General features: G+C 40.2%; 1 protein-coding gene across 2 annotated transcripts in view; it reads left to right on the top strand.

Annotated features, from left to right (window-relative positions):
• LOC137429609 (voltage-dependent L-type calcium channel subunit beta-3) overlaps positions 1–27792 on the top strand; it is a 324798-nt gene that overhangs the window by 255640 nt on the left and 41366 nt on the right. For both annotated transcript variants that reach the window (XM_068119656.2, XM_078779633.1), the window contains exons 10-12: positions 1239–1390; positions 2119–2214; positions 20341–20496. In XM_068119656.2, the coding sequence (XP_067975757.2) occupies positions 1239–1390; positions 2119–2214; positions 20341–20496 (404 nt within the window). The remainder of the gene's footprint in view (positions 1–1238; positions 1391–2118; positions 2215–20340; positions 20497–27792) is intronic.

Below are 27792 nucleotides of genomic sequence, written 5' to 3'. Positions count from 1 at the left end.
ATTGGCCGGCAAAGAAAGTTTTCGCTGGGTTCAAACTTTCTTTCTTGAAGGGGGGGAGTGTTACATATTTATGTGAATGTATGTGAATTACCATTCAGGTCTTTGCTTATCCATGGGTAGTAGATTAAGGGTTGTTGTGGTTGGAGGGTCAGGAGCCCTTCTGAAAAGTGTCCGGAAACGGAAGTGACCGGAAACGGAAGAGGAAAAGACACGAGGAAGAAAGCGACGAGTATTCTTCTTCCTCGCCCCGCTCCGACGAAAGGTGGGATCGACCTTGCGCTGCGTGGAAAAGCGGCGTTCCGGAAGCCCGTCTGGCGAGAGGAATTACCGGGACGTGTACCTGCCCGGTGGAGACGTCAAGTTGACGTGGGGCCGTGCATCGACCCCGCGTCTGGCACCGTTCGCGGCACCGTCTAAACAGACGCATGCGGGTCGCACCTTGGGGCCTAACGCGCCTTGCAAGCGGCGTGGGGCTTTTGGCTTGCTCTACCGTACCCGCTTCGCGTGGCCACGAGGGGCTGCAGCCACGGTGCCTGGTACGATACCTGCCCGGTGGAAAAACGTCCACCCGGGGTTTGTTCAACCGCCCGAGTGCGGCGACGCCGACCAGTATCTTGGTCAGGAGGGGCCCAGAGACATTGTGAGGAGCAGAGACCAAAAGGGGGTCGTGAGTACCGAAGTGAACACACATATATAAGATGGCCATCTTAATCAGATAGGGGATTGATTGTGGATTGGGAATTGTTGATGGTGGTTTGCTATTGATTGCTCGGGGAAAATCTCCGTGGTTGTATCATTGAAATTGTATGGTGTCATTACCATTGAAATATATCCTTGAACATCAGTTTTCTCTTGGGTGGAATTCATATGGATTGCGTGGCGAATGCGCATATATAATACACCTTTCTGGCGAAGTTCCTCTCACGGTCCGGGGGTCACCGAGACCAGGTATTCACCGAGGGGACCACGTAACACCCACACAGAACAGTTCCGGGCGAGGGTTTGCAAACTTTGATTGCTCGGTCCAGTTTCGAAATGTATTATATTTTTTTATTCCAATCAATACTTTGCACCACTCAACAATTAATTATTTTAAGTAAAACACACACCATTACATACGAGTTTTTGTTTTTGAAGAAGCACAAAAGTAATATTTATTTTATCCATTTGAATATCTTGGTACAACTTGACAATTTGTGGTGTTTTTTTGTCTCATTAACTCCCTCACTGTGGTGCAGCCGAGGTGCAGGCTGAAATCGAGCGGATCTTTGAGCTGGCACGTACACTACAGCTGGTTGTGGTTGATGCAGACACCATCAACCATCCAGCCCAACTTTCAAAAACATCTCTTGCTCCTATAATCGTCTATATCAAAGTCTCCTCCCCAAAGGTCTCACAAACAACCATCCCGGGACTCCATCACAGTTTATTATTTCATGATTTTATTGATTGTACAGTTTGATCAATGGATGATTCCAAAGCTTCAATGCTGCCTGAATGAGCCATGGTCAAGGTAGTGGTTTAGGGGGTGACAAAAGGAAGGGGGTACAGCGAGTTTATTGGCATTGGTGGTGCTGACGTGTTGGTAATAGTGGTGCTGGTGCTGTGTTGTGATAATAATAGTGGTGCTGTGTTGTGTTGGTAATAGTGGTGCTGGTGCTGTGTTGGTAACAGTGGTGCTGGTGCTGTGTTGGTAATAGTGGTGCTGGTGCTGTGTTGTGATAATAATAGTGGTGCTGTGTTGTGTTGGTAATAGTGGTGCTGGTGCTGTGTTGTGATAATAATAGTGGTGCTGTGTTGTGATAATAATAGTGGTGCTGTGTTGTGTTGGTAACAGTGGTGCTGGTGCTGTGTTGGTAATAGTGGTGGTGGTGGTGCTCATGTTGTGTGGTACTCGTAGTGGTGGTGCTGATGCTGCTGCTGGTGGTTGGATGGAGAACATTTTTATTACATCAGGCTATACAGACCATTGCTAAAGTACAAACTGTGTGCCAATGTTTGGTTGTTTCATGCCCTGTGAAGCATAATGAATGTAAAGAGGATGGAATGGATCGAGTTTCCTAAATATAGAATCATGTTTTTTTTTTTTTTTTTAATCTCCACAAACCACGTGTGCAGGTTTTGCAGAAGCTGATAAAGTCTCGAGGCAAGTCTCAAAGCAAGTACATGAACGTGCAGATGGTGGCGTCAGAAAAGCTTTCCCAATGCCCAGCGGTGAGGACACTTGGGTAAATTGCATGGCACCGGCTTACGAAATCCTGTTTACAGGCAATGCTCATGTAGGTAGGTCTCAGCTGACGAGGACCCGATAAGATCCACATAGGATTTGTCACATGTTATGTCACATCTCATGAGATCCACAAGTCACATCTCAAGATAAATCAGAGGAGATTATTGTCAGGGTATATACTACCAGTGGGGTATGCTTACACAGTGTGTAACCAATAACAAGCCATGCTTTGTATGTAGGTACATAGTAAATGGCAACTTTATGATTATGGGTAAGCATCACCAACATGCTGCTAGATATCAATTTAGGGGTTTTAAAAACAAATTTATTTTTTCTACAGACAATTTTACGGTGTTTTACATACATTTTCATTGAGATATTTATTTCACAGTTTACAGTTATAGAAATTCCGAATTTCAAATGCAAGGTATCAGTGTAGGTTGTTTTTTTTTTGGTTCACGAGTTATCAAACAGAGTGACCACTATTTTCGTCATGGGTGTGTGTCTGTCTGTGTGTCTGTCTGTCCACAGCATAACTGCCCGATGATATCATCCGATCTTGATGAAACTTGGGTGGAAGGTTGATATCATGATCTAGTTGTGTCCTGCCTAGAGTGGGCGTATTGCGCCCATTGTGGGCGGAGCCACGCCCGAAAAAGATGTCTGTTTAGGGGGTAATCGAGATCAAGCTACATCTTCTCCGAGGGGTTTGGTGGAATCTGAAAGGGGTTTCTGTATTTGGTTAGGCCAATGTCATGTGTCTAACCCTGGTGTTGGCTTAGCGGCTAGGGCGCCAGCTTAGGATACGAGGATCCTGGGTTCGAATCCCGGTCGATCGCTGAATTAACGCCAGGGGGATTGACTCAGCCTGTCATGACCTTCCGAGGTCGGCTAATTGAGTACCAGTTCACTGGTAATTACCTGTTTGTCGTAAAAAGGCGACAAACAGGATTGGCGGCAGGAAGGGCATCCGGCCGTAAAACATTGCTTCAAAAAGGGGACCAACAAAAACAACAACAACCACGGTGCCCGAAAAAGGCCAACCCCCGCTTTGCGGGGAAAAATGGCCTCTAAAAGTGGTTTAATGTCATGTGTCTAGCCCCACAGAGCTCGATTTTTCATTTTCGCGAGAAGGTCACGAAATTTAGAAAAGTCTATTTTTGATGGTTTTATTACATTGTTCGCTTCCTGATAGGGTGGAATGTCGTCCATGATTTTATATTATCACATACATCATGAAATACAAGTTTTACAACAAATTTCAGAATCTTTGACCTTTGACATTTGAAGGTCACAAAGGTCAAATTTTCAAAGTTGTCGGAATCGATCCGAATTTTCGGTATTGTGTAGCTAACTAACCTCATAACTGATTATACATTATTTTCTATCTCATTTCAAGGTCAGTAACCTTTGTTTTGACATTTCCAGGCCAGCACCACACACAATTACGTACAGCTGGCTCTTAAAGGCCTGCGCACGCAGCGCATTGGGGCCCTTTGTAAATAGGCATGTACACCGCATGTCGGGGGCCGACACCTGCCACGTGGGCCCTCGACCCCCCAGTCCGGGCCTGTTTCGGTTATAATCCGTCCTTTGTCATCGAATACCGCTCGCTCGGGAACCATCGTCGTCTCCTGACTTGTTATTGTTTTTTTTTTACAGGCAATTTAATGGTTTTTTAACATAAATTTTCATTGAAATCTTTATTTCACAGTTTACAGTTATAGAAATTCCGAATTTCAAATGCTAGATATCAATGTAGGTTTTTTTTTTTGTTTGTTTTTACAGACAATTTAATGGTTTTTTAACATAAATTTTCATAGAAATCTTTATTTCACAGTTAACAGTTACAGAAATCCCGAATTTCAAATGCTAGATATCAATGTAGGTTGTTTTTTTACAGACAATAGTACGGTTCTTCACATAAATTTTCATTGAGATCTTTATTTCACAGTTTACAGTTATAGAAATTCCGAATTTCAAATGTTGGATATCAATGTACGTTGTTTTTTTTTGTTTTTTTTACGGACAATTTTATGGTTTTTTTACATACATTTTCATTGAGATATTTATTTCACAGTTTACAGTTATAGAAATTCGGAATTTCAAATGCAAGGTATCAGTGTAGGTTTTCAAATTTTTTTTATTTTTTATACAGACAATTTTACTGTGTCTTACATAAATTTTCATTGAGATCTTTATTTCACAGTTTACAGTTATAGAAATTCCGCATTTCAAATGCTAGATATCAATGTAGGTTGTTTTTTTTGTTTTTTACAGACAATTTTATGGTTTTTTACATACATTTTCATTGAGATATTTATTTCACAGTTTACAGTTATAGAAATTCCGAATTTCAAATGCTAGATATCAATGTAGGTTGTTGTTTTTTTGTTTTTTTACAGACAATTTTAGTTTTTTACATAAATTTTCATTGAGATATTTATTTCACAGTTTACAGTTATCGAAATTCCGAATTTCAAATGCAAGATATCAATGTAGGTTGTTTTATGTTTTTTTTACAGACAATTTTACGGTGTTTTACATAAATTTTCATTGAGGTCTTTATTTCACAGTTTACGGTTATTGAAATTCCGAATTTCAAATGCTTGATATCAATGTAGGTTGTTTTTTGGTTTTTTTTACAGACAATTTTATGGTTTTTTTACATACATTTTCACCGAGTTTTTTATTTCACAGTTTACAGGTATAGAAATTCTGAATTTCAAATGCAAAATATCAGTGTAGGTTTTTTTTGTTGTTGTTTTTACAGACAATTTTACGGTGTCTTACATAAATTTCATTGAGATCTTTATTTCACAGTTTACAGTTATATAAATTCCGAATTTCAAATGCTAGATATCAATGTAGGTTGTTTTTGTTGTATTTTTTACAGACAATTTTATGGTTTTTTTACATAAATTTTCATTGAGATCTTTATTTCACAGTTTACAGTTATAGAAATTCCAAATTTCAACTGCTAGGTATCAATGTAGGTTGTTTTTTTTGGTTTTTTTACAGACAATTTTATGGGTTTTTTTACATAAATTTTCATTGAGATCTTTATTTCACAGTTTACAGTTATAGAAATTCGGAATTTCAAATGCTGGATATCAATGTAGGTTGTTTTTTTTGTTTGTTTTTTACAGACAATTTTACGGTTTTTTAACATAAATTTTCATTGAGATCTTTATTTCACAGTTTACAGTTATAGAAATTCCGAATTTCAAATGCTAGATATCAATGTAGGTTGTTTTTTTGTTTGTTTTTTTTACAGACAATTTGATGTTTTTTTTTTACATAAATTTTCATTTAAATCTTTATTTCGCAATTTACAGTTATAGAAATTCCAAATTTCAAATGCTAGATATCAATGTAGGTTGTTTTTGGGGGGTTTTTTTTACAGACAATTTTACAGTTCTTTACATAAATTTTCATTGAGATCTTTATTTCACAGTTTACAGTTTTTTTTTTTTTTTGTTTTTTTTTTTTGTATACAATATCGAGGCTCGTGAAAGAGCGAACATTAATCACATGAACACACAGAAAGACAAACCGACACATAAAACATATAACATAGGGAGCGGTAGACAAGATGGGGAGAGAGGGGGAAGGACACAAACACAACATTTGAGAGCAGGGACCGAGAGACATGGAGACATCGAGAGATCTGAGAGAGGGCGAGGGCTTTGGGGGGGGGGGGGGGCGTGGGAAGGGGGCAGTGGGAGAGGTATAAAACATATGGACACTGCCAGGACTTCCAGGAAAGAAGTTGGAATTTCAAACAAGGTGGATCTGGGGTGAATTAGCGGGGGTAGAAAAGATCAAGGTTTTGGATGGGGGAAGATAAGAGATGGTGGTGAACAGCTGTTTTAAAGACCTGGAGGGAGGAGTGGGATTGAAGGGAGTGAGGGAGTTTGTTCCAGAGGCGGGAGAAAAGAGGAATGAAAGAGTGAAGGTGAGCGGAGAGCCGAGATTTCGGCAGTTTAACCATCAGAGGGTTGCTGGCAGATCTTGTGCGACCTGTAGGAATATTTGGGGGACAGAGCACAGAGAGAGCTGGGGGTGCAAGGCCGGAGAGGAGTCGGTAGAAGACAGAAAGACCACCTACCTGCCTGCGGTGAGTGAGTGAAAGGCCCTCAGAGATAGCTTCATCGCGGGAGATTCCAATAATTCTGAAAGCTTTGGTTTCAACAGCGTGAAGCCGAGCTAGGTGTGAGGCAGGAGCACCGGCCCATAGGGGAGAACAGTATTCCATTGAGCTGCGGATGAAAGCCTTGTATGTGGTGAGGAGCTCAGGTGTGCCGAGGAAGGACTTCGCACGACGGAGGATGCCCAGTCGGCGACTGGCTTTGGAGGCCAGCTTGGAAATGTGGTTTTCCCAAGAAAGATCATGGCAGATAGTGAGACCCAAAATCTTGAGCGACAGAACTTCTTGGAGAGGATTGTTGAGAAAGTAGATGGGAGGGTTGTCCAGTCGATCTTTTCGGAGAGACATAGTAAGAGTGTGAGATTTGTCAGGATTGAAAGACATGTTCCACTTGTTTGACCAGTCTGTGATTTTGTCCAGGTCTTCAGAGAGTGAGGAGGCAGCAGACTGCCGATCTGAGGGAAGAGGAATGGAGCGGCAGAGAGTGGAGTCATCAGCAAAGAGATAGAGAGGATTTTCGAGAGAGTCAGAGAGATCATTGATGAAGACCAGAAAAAGCACGGGGCCCAGAACACTGCCTTGGGGAACTCCAGCCTGAACAGGAAGAGGAGATGAGAGAAACCCATTCAGGGCCACACGTTGACGACGACTAGAGAGGAAGTCCGCCAGCCATGCGTGGAGATTTCCATGGATACCAAAGGAGGAGAGTTTGGTGAGCAGAGCGGGGTGCCAGACCGTGTCGAAGGCACGTGATATGTCGAGGGAGACAGCTCTAATTTCCTGTTTGGCATTGAGGACCTCCATCCATTGTTGAGACAGCAGAAGCAGCATGTCCAGAGTAGAGTGACCTGGTCTGAAACCAAATTGATGATCAGAGATCAAGCCATTGGAGAAGAGGAAAGATTTCATATCAGAAGCAATGATGGATTCCATGACTTTGCTGATAATTGGGAGAAGGCTGATTGGTCTGTAGTTGCTAGGATCTGTTTTTGCACCTTTTTTGTGCAAAGCGGTGATGTTGGCTGATTTCCAAGCAGATGGCAGTTGACCTTGAGCAAAAGAGAGGGTGAAGAGAACAGAGAGAGGGTGAGATAGAGCAGCAGAGCAGGATTTTAGGACCCGTGGGCTGATGCCGTCGGGTCCAGTTGCAGAATCAGAGTCGAGGGTTGACAGAAACTTTTCCACCTTGTCAGGAGGAAAGGACACGGAGTCCAGGAGCAGCAGGGTACGACTGAGTATGGTGGGTACAGAGAGGGATGGGTTTGGGACACAAGATTTAGAGGCAAACACAGAGTTGAGGCATTCAGCTTTTTCACGTGCGGAGTCAGCTGTGTAGCCGTTTGAGGTAAGGGAGGGGATGGAGGGGGAACAAACACCAGAAACGGATTTGACCAGACGCCACCAGGATTTGGAAGAGGGAGACAGATAAGAGAGTTCGGTCTTGAGAACGGAGAGATATTGTTTCCTGGCTCTCCTGAAGGTGGACACACACTTGTTTCGGGCTTTGTGAAAGGAAATGAGATTTCCTTCCGTTGGATTTGCTTTCCAGGAGACGAAGGCAAGTTGTTTCTGGGCAACAGCCTCACCACAAGATTCCGTGTACCATGGACGGGAGGAAGGGTATGACAACTGAAGACGAGATGGGATAAATCTGTGCATGAGAGAGAGCAATTTACTTTGGAAGAATTCCCAGGATGAGTTGATGTCAGAGGTGGTAGAGATGGGAGACCAGTCCAGATGATTGATGGCTGCTTGAAGACCGTGCCAGTTGGCCTGAGTGAAATGCCAGACTCGTCGACGCTGAGCAGGCTCCCTGAGGATGGTCAGAGAGATGTCCACTTTAACAAGGACATGATCAGATGATCCGATCGGAGCAGAAGAAGAGCAGCAGACATTTTCAGGGAAGTTAGTCATAACCAAGTCCAGAAGAGAAGATGTTCCGTTGACTGAGATCCGGGTCGGGAAATTGACAGATTGTGTCAGTCCCAGTGAGTCGCAGAAGTCCTTTGCTGAGGAGCCATGGCTGGTGAGAGAGGTACCCACACCCAGCCAACTGGCATGATGACAGTTGAAATCACCACATATGAGGAAGAGAGAGTTGGGATGAGTAGATAGAAGTTGGTCCATATCATCAGACAGCGAGATGTAGATGGAGTCATCACTGTTTGGTGGACGGTACAACACACATATGAACAAGAGGTGGGAGCGAAGGGGAAGCCGTAGCCAGAGGTATTCCTGGGGGTGAGGTGGAGAGAGTGCAGTGCAGGGCGAGTGAGGAAGAGAGTTTTTGATAAAGATAGCAACCCCGCCTCCAGGACGAGGCTCAGGTCTATCATACCGGAGGAGGGAGTATTATAGAGTATTATCAGTTATAGAAATTCCGAATTTCAAATGCTAGATATCAGTGTAGGTTGTTTTTTTTGTTTTTTTTACAGACAATTTTATGGTGTCTTACATAAATTTTCATTGAGATCTTTATTTCACAGTTTACAGTTATAGAAATTCCGAATTTCAAATGCTAGATATCAATGTAGGTTTTTTAAAGTTTTTTTTTAACAGACAATGTTATGGTTTTTTAAAATAAATTTTCATAGAAATCTTTATTTCACAGTTTACAGTTGCAGAAATCCCGAATTTCAAATGCTAGATATCAATGTAGGTTGTTTTTTTTGTTTTTTTACAGACAATAGTACGGTTCTTCACATAAATTTTCATTGAAATCTTTATTTCACAGTTTACAGTTATAGAAATTCCGAATTTCAAATGTTGGATATCAATGTACGTTGTTTTTTTGGTTTTTTTTACAGACAATTTTATGGTTTTTTTACATACATTTTCATTGAGATATTTATTTCACAGTTTACAGTTAGAGAAATTCGGAATTTCAAATGCAAGGTATCAGTGTAGGTTTTTTGTTTTTGTTTTTTTTACAGACAATTTTACTGTGTCTTAAATAAATTTTCATTGAGATCTTTATTTCACAGTTTACAGTTATAGAAATTCTGAATTTCAAATGCTAGATATCAATGTAGGCTGTCTTTTTGGTTTTTTTACTGACAATTTTATGGTTTTTTTACATTCATTTTCATTGAGATATTTATTTCACAGTTTACAGTTATAGAAATTCCGAATAGTCAAATGCTAGATATCAATGTAGGTTGTTTTTTTTTGGTTTTTTTACAGACAATTTTACAGTTTTTCACATAAATTTTCATTGAGATATTTATTTCACAGTTTACAGTTATAGAAATTCCGAATTTCAAATGCAAGATATCAATGTAGGTTGTTTTATGTTTTTTACAGACAATTTTACGGTGTTTTACATAAATTTTCATTGAGGTCTTTATTTCACAGTTTACGGTTATTGAAATTCCGAATTTCAAATGCTTGATATCAATGTAGGTTGTTTTTTGGGTTTTTTTTACAGACAATTTTATGTTTTTTTGCACACATTTTCATTGAGATCTTTATTTCACAGTTTCCAGTTATAGAAATTCCGAATTTCAAATGCTAGATATCAATGTAGGTTGTTTTTTATTTTTTTTTACAGACAATTTAATGGTTTTTTAACATAAATTTTCATTGAGATCTTTATTTCACAGTTTACAGTTATAGAAATTCCGAATTTCAAATGCTAGATATCAATGTAGGTTGTTTTATGTTTTTTTGCAGACAATTTTACGGTGTTTTACATAAATTTTCATGGAGATCTTTATTTCACAGTTTACAGTTATAGAAATTCCGAATTTCAAATGCTTGATATCAATGTAGGTTGTTTTTTGTTTTTTTTTGACAATTTTATGTTTTTTTACATACATTTTCATTGAGATATTTATTTCACAGTTTACAGTTATAGAAATTCCGAATTTCAAATGCAAGATATCAATGTAGGTTGTTTATTGTTTTTTTTACAGACAATTTTATGGTTTTTTACATACATTTTCATTGAGACATTTATTTCAGAGTTTACAGTTATAGAAATTCCGAATTTCAAATGCAAGATATCAATGTAGGTTGTTTTATGTTTTTTCAGACAATTTTACGGTGTTTTACATAAATTTTCATTGAGGTCTTTATTTCACAGTTTACGGTTATTGAAATTCCGAATTTCAAATGCTTGATATCAATGTCGGTTGTTTTTTGGGTTTTTTTACAGACAATTTTAGGGTTTTTTTCATACATTTTCATTGAGATCTTTATTTCACAGTTTACAGTTATAGAAATTCCGAATTTCAAATGCTCGATATCAATGGAGGTTGTTTTTTTATTTTTTTTACAGACAATTTTATGTTTTTTTTTTCATAAATTTTCATTGAGATCTTTATTTCACAGTTTACAGTTATAGAAATTCCGAATTTCAAATGCTAGATATCAATGTAGGTTGTTTTTTTTTTTTTACAGATAATTTTGTTTTTTAAACATAAATTTTCATTTAAATCTTTATTTCACAATTTGCAGTTATAGAAATTCCGAATTTCAAATGTTAGATATCAATGTAGGTTGTTATTTTTTTTTAACAGACAATTTTACTGTTTTTTACATAAATTTTCATTGAGATCTTTATTTCACAGTTTACAGCTAGAACGCCACTCAGTAGAGCGCATACTCCCGCCGTGGGTTTAGTTGGAATAATATGTTTTTTTTAACATCCCCTCTCCCCAAAACAATAAATGAAAAAAAAGTAAGCCCTAACTGTCAGAGAATTAATTTTAATATATCTCGGAATTAGAGGAGAAAAACATCATTTAAGAATAAGAATAAATGCTTTAATGCAGTAAAACAGAAAAAATCTTTCCCAAAAAAAATTCAAAAAAAATTCCTGGATCCGGAATAATATCCTGAGCTTCCCCAAAAACTAATCAATTCTTCCTTATCCCAAGGGCAATCATCCCACCAACCTTCTTCCAAATCCGTTCAGAACTTTTCCAGATATCTTGTTCACGAACACACGAACACACAAACACACACACGGACGGACACGATCGAATGCATTACTCCCTGGCGGGAGTAATAAACCTGAAAATCGCAGAGCCAGAACCAGAATTAATTATTTCGTCTGGGAAGCCCATGTGAGGTTTCTTCTTCTTCAGCCTTTCACAACCCTGGGTGAATATGCGGTTTTAAAAAAAAGTTGGAATTTTGCCAAATCTGTTTTCTTCGTTTGTAAATATACCCTAGCCATTGACAAATCTGGAACTAAGTCTTTATAAGTTCATCAAATACTGACACCACGAATGGCATTCGCTGAGCTAAATGTTGATATCTCTTCTGAGGTAAAAAAAATAAAAAATAAAAATAACAGTTTTAAAGCATTATACGTATCAATCGATACATTTTATGAAACGGGAAACCTAATACACACTTTGGTGGTTTTAAAATGACAGAATATGTCTTTGTTAGAAAAAAAAAATGAACATTGAAGACGACGCTGCTAAATAAATACACCGATCTAACGCATAACCACGAGTTTAAGCTACATTTACAACCAATATGAAAACTATTTTCATATCACAGTTAAATATAGAATATATAGAAGATAATGTTAAAAAAAAAATGAGTCCTATCTTCCAATGGTAAAAAAATCCTTCAAAAAATTCCTGGATTGGGAATAATATCCTGAGCTACACCAAAAACTAAACAATTCTTCCTTATCCCAAGTGCAATCATCCCACCAACTTTCATCCAAATCCGTTCAGAACTTTTCCAGATATCTTGTTCACAAACACACACACACACACACACACACACACACACACACACACACACACACACACACACACACACACACACACACACACACACACACACACACACACACACGGACACGAGTGAATGCATTACTCCCTGGCGGGAGTAATTATAGAAGTTCCGAATTTCAAATGCTAGATATCAATGTAGGTTGTTTTTTGTTTTTTACAGATAATTTTATGGTTTTTTTTACATAAATTTTCTTTGACATCTTTATTTCACAGTTTACAGTTATCGAAATTCCAAATTTCAAATGCTACATATCAATGTAGGTTGTTTTTTGTTTTTTTTAGAAGACAATTTTATGTTTTTTTACATAAATTTTCATTGAGATCTTTATGTCACAGTTTACAGTTATAGAAATTCCGAATTTCAAATGCTAGATATCAATGTAGGTTGTTTTTTGTTTTGTTTTTACAGACAATTTTACGTTTTTTAAATGTAACTTTTCATTGAGAATTTTATTTCAGTTTATTTATAGAAATTCCAATTTTCAAATGCTACATATCAATTGTTTTTTTTTGTTTGTTTATTTTTCCGTATGCATTTACGGTTTTTACGTAACTTTTCATTGAGAATTTTATTTCACAATTTACGGTTATAGAAATTCCAATTTTCAAATGCTACATATCAATTGAGGTATTTTTTTTCTGTATGCATTTACAGTCTTTACGTAGCTTTTCATTGAGAATTTTAGTTCACAGTTCAGTTATAGAAATTCAAATTTTCAAATGCTACATATCAATTGAGGTATTTTTTTTTTCCTGTATGCATTTACGGTTTTTACGTAACTTGTCATTGAAAATTTTATTTCACAGTTTACATTCATAGAAATTCCAATTTTCAAATGCTACATATCAATTGAGGTTTTTTTTTTGGTTTGTTTGTTTTTTCCGTATGCATTTACGGTTTTAACGTAAATTTTAATTTACGGATGCTTTTTCTTTTTTCATTTACGGACATTATTGTCATGTTTATTTCACAGATTACAGTTATAGAAATTATAATTTTTAAATACTAGATATTGATTGAGGTTTTTTTTTTAAAGTGTGCGTTTACGGGTTTTTACGTACATTTTCATTCACGGACGCTTTCCGACGGTTCTGTGATCTTTCCCGGTGTACCGGCTTCGATGTCCATCAGCACGGTAAATATCAGCTTTCTATGACATGAGAAAGGTACTGAACATTAATATCAGTCATTGAGTCAGTTAGAGGTTAGAAAGAGCTTTATATATTAGATGAAGTACATTATTGTGTTTCTCACTCCTCGTGCATGTTGGTGATTCAGATTTTTTTATTTTTTTTATTTTTTTTTGCTGGCACAATCATCAACCTCGTACAGGGAGGTCCATACATACATCTTATTTCCCCTGATCGCAAATAACACTCTGAGCTGTTTTGTTACAGGTAGGCAACTTATGACTGATCAGTGAGTACACTGTGGATCAGCATGTGTTAATGAGCACATGGGCTCCTGGCAGGCCACACCCGAACAAAACCATGTTGTTGTTTGATTTCTGTTGCCTGGTGTCAGCCCATATTTTGTTACACCTATTGTCTTGTCAATTGTGATCATGAGGTTAATATGCATTGTGGATAAAATCACATATGCCAATGTATGAGAATTGCCCGATAAGTTATATCTATGGGGCCACAATTATTTATATATATCATACTCATCATCATCATCATCATCATCATCATCAATGTATGTTCAGCCAAAACAATTCGTCTCAGGTATTGGTAATAACTCACCTCTTCACAAAAGACACACTGTTGGTTGTATAATGTCCACCCAAACGGATCCTCCTGTTAACGTACTTCCGGTGGCTGGCTCACACAATAATGCCTCGCCATGCACGTGAAACACCTGGGTGAAAGTTTATAGCTAGGTCGAGATTCAAACTCAGGCTCGACAGCTCAAAGGTGAGTGTGCATACCTCTAAGCCATCCTGGCTGCACATCTTCTAGTACCTAGTTAAGATCAAGGTAGCCATCTCTTACCCTCCACCATACTATTCTGGAGTATCCTACACTGGGCCTTCCATTGTTACCAACAGAATATGATTATACTTTTCCACACAACTTGCATTAAGTGCAACATATTTCTCCCACCGATGCACCCATGCCTAAATCCATTACGGAACAACTGCTTCCTTTCTTCAAGGATCCAAATCAGTGTGAAAGTGATTGGACCGGATCTGGACTACATGGCGGATGTGCCATAAGATTCCAGCTCGGCCTGTGGGTTTCTTGGCATGCCGCATGTGCAGTGTGGCTTTGCTGTAAAATGATGTCATCTTTAATAAAACTTTGTCATTTCTTCCTTAAGGCTTTATTTAGGTAGCATCTGGTCAGAATACACCGGTCGTTGTGTAATGGTCCATATTGCACAAGGAAATCAACAACAATTGGCCCTTATTGATCCAACGAGATGATTGCAGTGACTTTCCTCGACTAAAGTTTTTAAAATGTTTTTCATAGCCATACTTTTTCTAATTCAGAGAATCCTTTGTTTTTAATATTCCATACAACAAATACTTTGCATTTCCATTTCTGTGATTGCCATTCTGTCAATGTCTCAGTGATGAACTCACCTGTTCATGATTCATCACCTGTCACTATTCCACGCAAGTTTTTCGGTAATCCTTTGGTACAAGTCCAACAAGTCACTGCAAATGTCCTCAAAATGCATCTTCATTTCGGTACCTAACTTTACCTCTATCTTTGGAACCATCTGGAGCAAATTTACCTTCTTAATTGATCAATTAATCTTTTGTGTGATTCTCTTTGCACAATTTAATGCATTTTCAGGTGGTCACGTGACTTTGGTGGTGAGAAGGGGGAATGCAATAGGGATTGCTGCATCCACTTTTGCTATATTCTCATCTGTTGCAATACAGGTCGTTCAGTTGTGAGATATCTATGTAGTTTGTAAGAGATCCATTTCACTATATTTGATACAACAAACCTATATTTGATCATTGCTGATATCAATTGTTTCCTCTCTGTAGACTGCGGTGACTTGTTCATGAATACTCACAGAATTTCACCGCACTTCATTCGCAATCTCTTGACGAAGTTTGCTGTTCATTGCCATTCTCATTACGAGTAAATCTGAAGCATAACGAATATGAACGATTACACGTCTGTAGTATAGAAATATTGAGCGAACGTTCGTACCCAAACTTCAAAAAAAAAAAAAAATCTCAATCTATATCTAACTTTTGAAAATTGTGATTTCTATAATTGTAAGCTGTGAAATAAACATGACAATAATGCCATAATTGAAAAAAAGAAAACGTGTCTGTAAATGAAAATCTACGTAAATAACCGTAAATGCATCTGTTTAAAAAAAACAAACTTCAATCAACAACTAACTAACATTTGAAAATTGTAATTTCTATAATTGTAAGCTGTAAAATAAACATGACAATAATGTACATAAATGAAAAAAAGAAAAAGTGTCCGTAAATGAAAATCTAAATAAACCGTAAACGTGTCTGTTAAAAAAAAACCAACCTCAATCAATATCTAACATTTGAAAATTGTAATTTCTATAATTGTAAGCTGTGAAATAAACGTGACAATAATGTCCATGAATGAAAAAAAGAAAAAGTGTCTGCAAATGAAAATCTACGTAAATAACCGTAAATGCGTCTGTTAAAAAAACAACTTCAATCAACATCTAACATTTGAAAATTGTAATTTCTATAATTGTGAACTGTGAAATAAACATGACAATAATGCCATAATTGAAAAAAAGAAAACGTGTCTGTAAATGAAAATCTACGTAAATAACCGTAAATGCGTCTGTTAAAAAAACAACCTCAATCAATATCTAACATTTGAAAATTGTAATTTCTATAATTGTAAGCTGTGAAATAAACATGACAATAACGCCATAATTGAAAAAAAAGAAAAAGAGTCTGTAAATGAAAATCTACACAAATAACCGTAAATTCGTCTGTTAAAAAACAACCTCAATCAATATATAACATTTGAAAATTGTAATTTCTATAAATGTAAGCTGTGAAATAAACATGACAATAATGCCATAATTGAATAAAAGAAAAAGTGTCTGTAAATGAAAATCTACGTAAATAACCGTAAATGCATCTGTTTAAAAAAAAACAACTTCAATCAACAACTAACATTTGAAAATTGTAATTTTGTATAATTGTAAGCTGTGAAATAAACATGACAATAATGCCATAATTGAAAAAAAGAAAAAGTGTCTGTAAATGAAAATCTAAATAAACAAACCGTAAATTCGTCTGTTAAAAAAAAAAAACCTCAATCAATATCTAACATTTGAAAATTGTAATTTTGTATAATTGTAAGCTGTGAAATAAACGTAACAATAATGTCCATAAATGAAAAAAAGAAAAAGTGTCCGTAAATGAAAATCTACGTAAATAACCGTAAACGCGTCTGTTAAAAAAAAAAAAAAAACCTCAATCAATACCTAACATTTGAAAGTTGTAATTTATATAACTGTAAGCTGTGAAATAAAAACGTAAATGAAAATGTACGTAAAAACTGTAAACACGTCCATAAAATAAATAAATAAATAAACCCAAATTAGTATCTAGCTGTAGGTCGGTGATGCCTATAATCACAAAGCTTTTATTTATTATGTACTGACATACGAAGGAAGGTTTGTTATTGCTTACACAATGTGTTAGCATACCCCACTATTTTATATAAATCTATAGTCCAACAGGAATTACTTATGAGAAACCCTTGTATATTATATATAAAAAAATAACCACCTTTAGAGGCCATTTTTCCCCGCAAAGCGGGGGTTGGCCTTTTTCGGGAACCGTGGTTGTTGTTGTTTTTCGGTCCCCTTTTTGAAGCAATGTTTTACGGCCGGATGCCCTTCCTGACGCCAACCCTTTTTGCCGCCTTTAACGACAAGCAGGGAATTACCAGTGAACAGGTACTCAATTTGCCGACCTCAGAGGTATGACAGGCTGAGTCAACCCCCCTGGCGTTAATTCAGCGATCGACCGGGATTCGAACCCAGGATCCTAGGATCCTAAGCCGGCACCCTAGCCACTAGCCCAACACCAGGGTTCAACACCAGGCTAGCCCAACACCAGGGTTCAACACCAGGCTAGCCCAACACCAACACCAGGGTATATTAATGAAATAAATTTGAATAGGGAGACATTGTTTAGTTTTGTTTTAAGCATGCATGAGGGTAATGAGACATAGCGCCATGAATGAGTGATTGGTTTTCAAAAAACCCGCAGATGGTGCTAAAAAGCAATAGTGGGAGTTCCATCTGAGCTGAAGGTTGCTATCAAGGGTGGGAGACTCCACATAGCCAAGCAATTGCTTTTATAAACTGAAAACCGATAGGGGTATGTTAACCACCGTGGCAAGGGCGACATTTCCACTGCTAGTCCTTCATCAGAGTAAAATACCTTACAATTCTGCGGCACAGCTCCTTATAGTGAGATTCTTGAAGTTCGACATCATGGGGCCTTGTTGGTTACAGCAGGTTCAAGATTCAATGGAGTGCTACCCAGCTAACACAACACCGTTGGGCCAACGTTGGCCCAACGGTGTTGTGTTAGCTGGGTAGCTTCTTCTCGAAAGTTAGTGTTGGTCTGTGTCGACCGACAAATTCAACATTTACTTTTATGAATCAAACACCAATAGGGGATTGTTTCCCGCAGAGGGAAGCGATGTGCCTCTATCATTAGCCCATCTTCATGGAAACAGAGGCCTGCTCAAAATGGCTGCTGCCAACATCTTGCTTCCCATACCATATTTATATGTCCATTGTCTACTATTGTCCTTGTAATTATTATTAAAGTATGCTTGTGTCTATCAATATCTTTGTCTTGCATGTGATTATGTGAAATCTCCACTGTGAGCCTTGGATAAATGTAAACAAGACTGAGCATATAATAATGTAGAGCCTCGTCTGGTTATATAGATTACAGTAGATCTGAGAATGAACGATTTTTTAAAAGTGGAATGAATATCGAGTCTTGCTGGTGAAGGCCAGCGGCAATCTCCCTCTGTGAACAAGTAGAACAATGGATGGAATTAACAGAATGTTGTTCGAGGTTTGCTAACTGATGTGGGAAGCAAGAAGCTGACATTTCAGGAGTTAATGTTTCAAATTTCTGTTAATTCCATCCTTCAGGTTAAAGTACATCTGTATGCGGAATCATGAATTCACTAACCAGTGTTGTATGTGTGTGTGTGTGTGTGTGTGTGTGTGTGTGTGTGTGTGTGTGTGTGTGTATATATATGTGTGTGTGTGTGTGTGTGTGTGTGTGTATATATATACATATATATATATGTGTGTGTGTGTGTCTGTGTGTGTGTGTGTGTGTGTGTGTGTGTGTGTGTGTGTGTGTGTGTGTGTGTGGGTGTGGGTGTATATGTGTGCGTGAGTGTGTACATATGCTTGTGCACTTCCACATGTTTACCATGCCTTTTTTGAGATGACCTGTATTATCTTCTATCTTCTATATATATATAAAGAAAGTTTTTGTTTGTTTGTTTCTTTGTTTGTTTGTTTGTCTGCAAGTGCTAATCTCATGAATGGTGAAAGATAGGAGGAAACCTCTGAAACAAAAAATGTCGGGATGGGCGCCGGGAAGGTTACATGCTCGGTGGCGAGGTCGGTCGAGGCCCACCTCAGCCGGGCTGGGCCCATTTCGCAATTAAAAGCTGAGCTGAATTATAGTAGTCAATCTTCTACGGCCACGAGTAAAAGCTGAATTATGGTAGTAAATTCATTCAAAAAGAACTAAAAATGTCGGGATGGGTCCCGGGAAGGTTATTGTCGAGGCCCATTTCTCAATTAAAAGCTGAGCTGAATTATAGTAGGCAATCTTCCACGGCCGCGAGTAAAAGCTGAATTATGGCAGTGAATTCATTCAAAAAGAACTAAAAATGTCGGGACAGGCCCCGGGAAGGTTATAGGCTAGTTGGCAAGGCCGGTTGAGGCCCACCTCCGCCGGGCTGGGCCCATTTCTCAATTAAAAGCTGAGCTGAATTATAGTAGGCAATCTTCCACGGCCGCGAGTAAAAGCTGAATTATGGCAGTGAATTCATTCAAAAAGAACTAAAAATGTCGGGACAGGCCCCGGGAAGGTTATAGGCTAGTTGGCAAGGCCGGTTGAGGCCCACCTCCGCCGGGCTGGGCCCATTTCACAATTAAAAGCTGAGCTGAATTATAGTAGTCAATCTTCTACGGCCGCGAGTAAAAGCTGAATTATGGCAGTAAATTCATTAAAAAAGAACCAAAAGTGTCGGGACGGGCCCCGGGAAGGTTACAGGCTAGGTGGAGAGGTCGGTCGAGGCCCACCTCGGCCGGGCTGGGCCCATTTCGCAATTAAAAGCTGAGATGAATTATAGTAGTCAATCTTCTACGGCCGCGAGTAAAAGCTGAATTATGGCAGTAAATTCATTCAAAAAGAACTAAAAATGTCGGGACAGGCCCCGGGAAGGTTATAGTCTCGTTGGCGAGGCCGGTACGTTGGCCGGGCTGGGCCCATTTCACAATTGAAAGCTGAGCTGAATTATAGTAGTCAATCTTCTACGGCCGCGAGTAAAAGCTGAATTATGGCAGTAAATTCATTAAAAAAGAACCAAGAATGTCGGGACCGGCCCCGGGAAGGTTATTGGCGAGGTCGGTCGAGGCCCACCTCGGCCGGGCTGGGCCCATTTCGCAATTAAAAGCTGAGATGAATTATAGTAGTCAATCTTCTACGGCCGTGAGTAAAAGCTGAATTATGGCAGTAAATTCATTCAAAAAGAACCAAAAATGTCGGGACGGGCCCCGGGAAGGTTATAGGCTAGGTGTCCAGGCCGGTCGACACCCATTTCGCAATTAAAAGCTGAGCTGAATTATATTCATCAATCTTCTACGGCCGCGAGTAAAAGCTGAATTATGGTAGTAAATGCATTCAAAAAGAACCCGGGCAACGCCGGGTGCTTTCGGCTAGTATGTAATATGTTTCACAAAGGAGGTCATTGATTGGCCAAATGTTCTTTTCACCTGTCCTCATCATCCCTGTATTCCGAATGTGTAATTGATTGATGATGTCTGGTGGTTTTTTAATGCAATTCTCATGAAAATACTATTTTGGTAAAAAGAAAACATTTGTTGTGCTGTTGTCATTTTTAGACAGAGAAAGCATTTACCATTGAATCCATTTGGTTCATTTTACATGCAGCACATGTTTGATGTGATCCTGGATGAAAACCAGCTGGAGGAGGCTTGCGAACACCTGGCAGAGTTCCTCGATTCGCACTGGAAAGCCGCACACCCACCACGTACCAGCCTACCTCCATCGATCAACACCGCTTCTCTACCCGAGGCAACTTTACGGGTACATCAGCTCTTCATATGATTTTGGGTATATCAAAGGTATATCTAGGCCTGTGGCCTAGATTGCTGTGTACATGAAATGGACTAACCAAAACAGGAACTCCCTTCCTGTGTTTATTGCAGTGAAAAAACATTCCTGCCCCAAATTCAAACCTGAAATCACCACCAATTAGTACATCCACCTGGCAGGCAAGGCTCAGGTTCGACATTTCAACCACCAAATGTGTTCAACCACCAAATGTGAAGTGTTGATGTAACACACTATATCAATCGAGAGCATTGTTTTAGCATACATACCACTCGGGTTAAGAATAATGAAGGTTCACGTGTTTCGAGTTTAAGTCGAGAACTGTACATTGTCATGATATTTCGATTTCCGTTTGTATCGGTATCTAATGACATCACATTCGTTATCTCCACAACTGAAGATGAACAAAGGTTGTGTTTTCACTTCTGTCTGTCTGTGAGCAGGATATCTCAAAAACTTGTGGACAGATCCAGACGAAATTTGGTGGACATGTTGGGTGTGTGACAAGAGCGAGATGATTCAATTTTGGTGAAGATCCAAATACGGATTCGGATACGAGAATTATTAAAATTTTTAGTGATTCTTCATCATATAAAAACGATATTTAGCATGATATTTCAAAAAGTTGTGGACGAATTATGACAAAACTATGTGGATGAGTTGGTTAGGTGACAAGAACAAGCCGATTCGATTTTGGTTCAGATCCGAATCCAGATAGCAGGACACGGGGTTTTGCAATCACTTCTGTTAGTCCGTGGGCTGAGTAGGGTTTACGTGCACCCCCCCACAACTTAACTTCCCGGGTATGTCCATGTACCCCCCACCCTAGGGGTTAGGAAAAACCATGGTAACAGAAAAAAAACTCATTCCCAAGGTACCTCCCACGCATATTTTGATGTTACCCCCCTGTGTCGGTGATTTCCGAAAATTTGGGGTAGGCGAAATTCAAATGGCCATAACTTTATACCTAGTCATCCTATGGTTGCATATGACCCCTCAAAATGTTTGTCCTGGGACACTCTTTACAATTTTTTTTTTTTTTTTTTTTTTTTTTTTTTGTATACAAGATCGAAGCTCGTGAAAGAGCGAACATTAATCACACAGAAAGACAAACCGACACATAAAACATATAACATCGGGAGCGGTAGACAAGATGGGGAGAGAGGGGGAAGGACACAAACACAACATTTGAGAGCAGGGACCGAGAGACATGGAGACATCGAGAGATCTGAGAGAGGGCGAGGGCTTTGGGGGCGGGGCATGGGAAGGGGGCGGTGGGAGAGGTATAAAACATATGGACACTGCCAGGACTTCCAGGAAAGAAGTTGGAATTTCAAACAAGGTGGATCTGGGGTGAATTAGCGGGGGTAGAAAAGATCAAGGTTTTGGATGGGGGAAGATAAGAGATGGTGGTGAACAGCTGTTTTAAAGACCTGGAGGGAGGAGTGGGATTGAAGGGAGTGAGGGAGTTTGTTCCAGAGGCGGGAGAAAAGAGGAATGAAAGAGTGAAGGTGAGCAGAGAGCCGAGATTTCGGCAGTTTAACCATCAGAGGGTTGCTGGCAGATCTTGTGCGACCTGTAGGAATATTTGGGGGACAGAGCACAGAGAGAGCTGGGGGTGCAAGGCCGGAGAGGAGTCGGTAGAAGACAGAAAGACCACCTACCTGCCTGCGGTGAGTGAGTGAAAGGCCCTCAGAGATAGCTTCATCGCGGGAGATTCCAATAATTCTGAAAGCTTTGGTTTCAACAGCGTGAAGCCGAGCTAGGTGTCAGGCAGGAGCACCAGCCCAGAGGGGAGAACAGTATTCCATTGAACTGCGGATGAAAGCCTTGTATGTGGTGAGGAGCTCAGGTGTGCCGAGGAAGGACTTCGCACGACGGAGGATGCCCAGTCGGCGACTGGCTTTGGAGGCCAGCTTGGAAATGTGGTTTTCCCAAGAAAGATCATGGCAGATAGTGAGACCCAAAATCTTGAGCGACAGAACTTCTTGGAGAGGATTGTTGAGAAAGTAGATGGGAGGGTTGTCCAGTCGATCTTTTTGGAGAGACATAGTAAGAGTGTGAGATTTGTCAGGATTGAAAGACATGTTCCACTTGTTTGACCAGTCTGTGATTTTGTCCAGGTCTTCAGAGAGTGAGGAGGCAGCAGACTGCCGATCTGAGGGAAGAGGAATGGAGCGGCAGAGAGTGGAGTCATCAGCAAAGAGATAGAGAGGATTTTCGAGAGAGTCAGAGAGATCATTGATGAAGACCAGAAAAAGCACGGGGCCCAGAACACTGCCTTGGGGAACTCCATCCAGCCTGAACAGGAAGAGGAGATGAGAGAAACCCATTCAGGGCCACACGTTGACGACGACTAGAGAGGAAGTCCGCCAGCCATGCGTGGAGATTTCCATGGATACCAAAGGAGGAGAGTTTGGTGAGCAGAGCGGGGTGCCAGACCGTGTCGAAGGCACGTGATATGTGTACAATGATGGCACGTATACGAAGGCACGTATACAATGATGTGTTATATGCAAATGAGGTCACCAGAGGTCAAACTATGACGTAATTTGGGGGTTGCCCAAAATCCATTACTTTGAAAGTTAAAAATGACCTGAGGTAGGCAAGAAATTGGTAAAGGAATGTTTTATTATGCCTTTTTGATAGTACATATATCAAGACAGTTTATGGAAAAAACAGCTTCGAAAAATTCCAAGTATTGACTGGTTGGCGGTCGTTTGAATTTAGAGGATGGCCCAAATGGCCCAAACAATGCATGAAGGCAAACTGCAATGTACCTATTTCTTTCAGGCAGCATGGAGCGCCCTGTGAGGAAGAGGAAGTCTGAAGACTAGAAAGACCATGCAGACTCGGAAATGTAGGCTCGGCAAAGAAAGGGTAAAGCTGAAGATGGTCAGGCACCCAGAGAATCGATAGAAAACGTTTGTATCATTCACATGAAAGACTCCAAGTGCCAAGACTTTATATTTCTCAAGAATTCGAAAGATCCAGATGCCAGGTTAAAAAGACTTTTGCAAATCAGTGAAAAACGGTTATTTCAACCTTTCGAATCCCCGAATCGAATGGAAGATGTCTGCAGGCAGATTCCATCAACCTACTCCATTTACCACGGGTATCACAGGGACTGTTACCAACGCTTCACGTCTAACTTGAACCGGTTAATTCCACAGCCAAACGAATCTCTTGACTTGGGGAAAAGACGGGAGTCACGAAGATCATCTACCGAAAAAGATGATGCCTTATTTCAACCAGACTGTGTCTTCTGTAACAAGGTTGGGAAAAAGGCTATAAAAGTACGTGGCGCTTGGACAACTGAACCAACTACAAAATTTGAACGCGGAGGTGGTGAAGCAGTTATTCGGGAGGCCGAAAAGAAACAAGACTCGAAACTTCTTCTGCGCATATCCGGTTTTGACCTTTTTGCATGCGAGACCATGTACCATCGGAGTTGTCGATGTCAGTACATGCAGAGACCTGAGAAGTGGAGAAGTAGCACTCCTGGACACATTGAGCAACAAGCTTCACTTGAGAAAGCACATGAACAATCATTCAATAGAATATGTGAACTGATAAATGAAAAGGTTGTAAAGGAGAAAGATGTGCTCAGGTTGTCCGACTTGAGAAACATATATGTATCTGAACTAGCTAAAACTCCCCATTCAAATCCAAGTTACAGGGGGGAAAATCTGAAAACAAATTAGAGAAATGTGACCTGTACAAAGACACATTAGGTTTCTGTCCCATCAGTGATACCTGGTGTATAATCTCAAGTGTGATGTAGGCACTGCTGTCAAAGCAACATACACACTTCGTTCTGTTGATAGGTCCAGAGAAACGGCTAGAAATTTGTGAAACGATATTCTTGACAAATTTGAAGCTACAGAACAAATGGCTTGGCCACCCACTGTTCAGTCCCTTCCAACCCAAGACATATTGCCAAAAACTCTAGAGAACTTTCTGAAGTGTCTTCTTTCAGGGAATGAAGATGTTGAGTCTGTTAGGGTAAACCGACTAGCTAATTCATTGGGGCAAGATGTATGCAGGGCTGTTACCCATGGTCGGTGGAAACTTCCAAAGCATGTTCTGCTTGGAATGACCCTGCACCATCTATTCCGCAGCGCAGAACTCATAAAATTGATGAACAAACTTGGACATTCAGAAAACTATTCATTCTTGCTAGAAGTTGAAACTGCAATAGCTGTAGCTGTACAGACAACATCTTCATTACTACCTGTGTCAATCATACGCAATCCGTCCTGTCCTTCTACGTCCCACTCAGATTTTGACAACTATGATGAATTCATAAATGACATTTCTGGTGCAGGGTCCATTCATAGGTCTCATGGGATCATGTTACAAGAGCTGGTGACTGCACCAGGAGAATCCCCAGGCGGGGTTAAGCCTCCAATACCTTTGATCCAGAGGACAGGACAACGTACATTGACGGAACCAATGGATGTCGAGTTAGGTGATTGTTACCTAGGCCGGAGACGAAGCCCTGGCTACGAGGTCGTCGATTCAGATGTAGATGGTGGCAAGGAGGCCTATCAGAACGCAATGGTTAAAAACCTACTCTGGCTCCTTATCCGGCTGCATGCAGGAACAGTTCAGCAGCATATACCTGGATGGGGTGGGTACATTTCGCTTACTGGGGAGACTCCATACAACCTGAGTACAGTTGAATATTATCCGGTGATTCCTCACCCTATAACTGATAACAGAGCCGTGAAGGAGTGTCTGCGATACTCGGAAGAGGGAAGCAAGGAGGTTGGCCAGAACTATGTGATAACAACTTTTGACTTAGGTGTGTGTATGAAAGCCTATCCATTGATCTGGAACAGCCCAACATACTATGAAAACCACATAGTAATGATTGGGACGTTCCATCTGGTCTGCGCTTACCTAAAGATGATTGGCAAGATGATGAAAGGTACAGGATTGTCCGACATTCTACTAGAAGCTGGTCTGTCTTCACCAGGATCGATCAGTGGTGTGATATCTGGTAAGAACTACGGACGGTCTATTCACTGTCACAAGGTGTTGGTGGAGTCGTTGGAACGCCTACTGCTTGTACGTTTCCTTGATGGCCGAGGCGAGAAATTGCCCTTTGACGGAAGTCCACAGGAATCAAAGCATCTGATCATGGAACTGATTCAGTCAGTGGGGAGCAAAACTGAAGCAGCAGTTTTGCAGGATACAGTCCTCAGATCTTACATAGAAGACTACCTCAAGTTTCGTGATGGTGTAAGGCAAGGTGAACTTGGCAAAACTGCTAAGCTATGGATGTCCTACATAGATCGTGTGTGGTTGGCCCTGGCATTACTTGAGGCAGTGAAGACAAATGACTTCGTTCTCTATGGTGAATATCTTGGCTTGATGCCTGATCTTTTCTTTAGTTTCGATGGTCAGAACTACGCTAGGTACTTGACATTCTTTGCTCTTTTCATCGCAAATATCGAGAGGTCTCATCCTGGAGCAACGGACTTGTTGAAACGGGGGGCAATAAGTGTAGCTCGATCATTCATACCAGGGAATAGATGTGCAGTCGACAAGACTATTGAAGAGACATTCATGAAAAACGCGAAATCCAGGGGAGGGGGTGGAAGTGGAGCAGGGATATCTGGCATCTCGACTAATTATGGGGCTTACCAGAGATGGGCACGGACTTCAAAAGAAAGGGCTGAGTACTTGCAAGCGACCTACAGCATGGCTGACATGGCACCAGATGCAGAGACGGGGAAGAAACACAAGGATGTACGTCATGCTGAAGTGCAGCGCAGTGAAAAGCAGGTGAAACGGACTGTAGAAGCTGTGAAAAGTTTCAATAACCCCTTCGAACTTCCGGATGCAGACAAGTTATACTGCCTTTCTTCTGGTGCACCCGCCAGCTCTGACGTTGAACGGGACATTCTGCGCGCAGAATCCGCAGGAGCAGACCGGAAGAAAAACTTTATAGAGGAACGGCTGAAGACACATGAGAATTTCTTCGAGCCGATCAAAAGACTAAAGTTGAAAACAATGGAAGATATGAACAAGGCTGTGCTAGTCAAATCCTCCACAAATAAAACCGTTGAGTATAAGCAGCAGGGAAGCATTGCATTTCAACTGCTAGTTCAGTCCCAAAAGCTTCCTGGAGCAAAACTCGACCTGCGGGAGCAACTGACCTATCCTGTAACACAAGTGCCATTGAGTCTAGCAGGAGCACATAGATATATGGCAAAGACAGATAAGTCTAAGGGACTTGCCTATCTTGTAAAGGATTTGGACGAGGACTGTTCATCTGCACCTCCTGATATCAAAGACAGTCTGGTTATCGAGGACGGAAATGCTTGTTTCTATTACATGAGGGAAATACCAAACACTTTTGGGGAAATAGCTCAGAAGGTTTTCAAGTCTCTAACAACAAAGCATGATGTTTTCTTCAGCACAGACATGTACAGGCCAGATTCAGTCAAGTCAGCAGAACGACGGAGGCGGGGTTGTGGAGATAAGCTCATCGTAAGCGGTGAAAAAACAAGAAGACCAAAAGACTGGGGAGTTTTCCTAACCAATGATGAAAACAAAGAACAACTGATCAGAATCCTATTGTCCACTTGGAGTGGTGGTGAATTCACAAGCTCACTAAAGGATCGGAGTGTTACCATTGTTGTAGAAGGGAGGGCATACCGTCTAACATCTGATGGGGAAACCACTTCAGTAGAGGAGCTTGTTGGTCTCAAGTCAACTCAGGAAGAAACAGACTCGCGGATCATTCTGTACTGTCTGTACGCTAAGGAAGTCGGGTACAAATGTGTGCGGGTTCGCAGTCCAGACAGCGATATCTTCTTCATCTTGTTGTTCCATGTTAGTCGATTAGAGGGGATCAGAATACTGTTCGAAACAGGGAAAGGCAATTCGAAACGTTGCTTGGACATGAACAAAATCGCAGAATCCATTTCACCTGTTTTACGATCAGCATTACTTGGCATTCATGCTTTCAGTGGCTGCGACAGCACGAGTGCTTTCAAGGGGAAAGGGAAAATCAAAGCGATAAAACTTCTCCAAAAGAGTATCAATTTCCAGGAGGCATTCTGTCGAGTTGGTGAAAGTTGGGAAGTGGACAATGACGTCCAGCACATGCTGGAGGAATTCACTTGTGCACTGTATGGGAAACCAAACGTCAAAACTGTAAATGAACTGAGGTACCTTCTACTACAGGCTAAGTGTGCCACTGGAGGCACCCTGGATCCCAAGAAGTCGTTCGACATGGGTTCCTTGCCCCCATGC

Source organism: Myxine glutinosa, chromosome 6 (assembly GCF_964187855.1).
Source record: "Myxine glutinosa chromosome 6, kmMyxGlut1.1, whole genome shotgun sequence".
NCBI classification, from domain to species: domain Eukaryota; kingdom Metazoa; phylum Chordata; class Myxini; order Myxiniformes; family Myxinidae; genus Myxine; species Myxine glutinosa.
The sequence above is the reverse complement of the archived record's forward strand: the minus strand, read 5'-3'. Positions and strand labels throughout refer to the sequence as shown.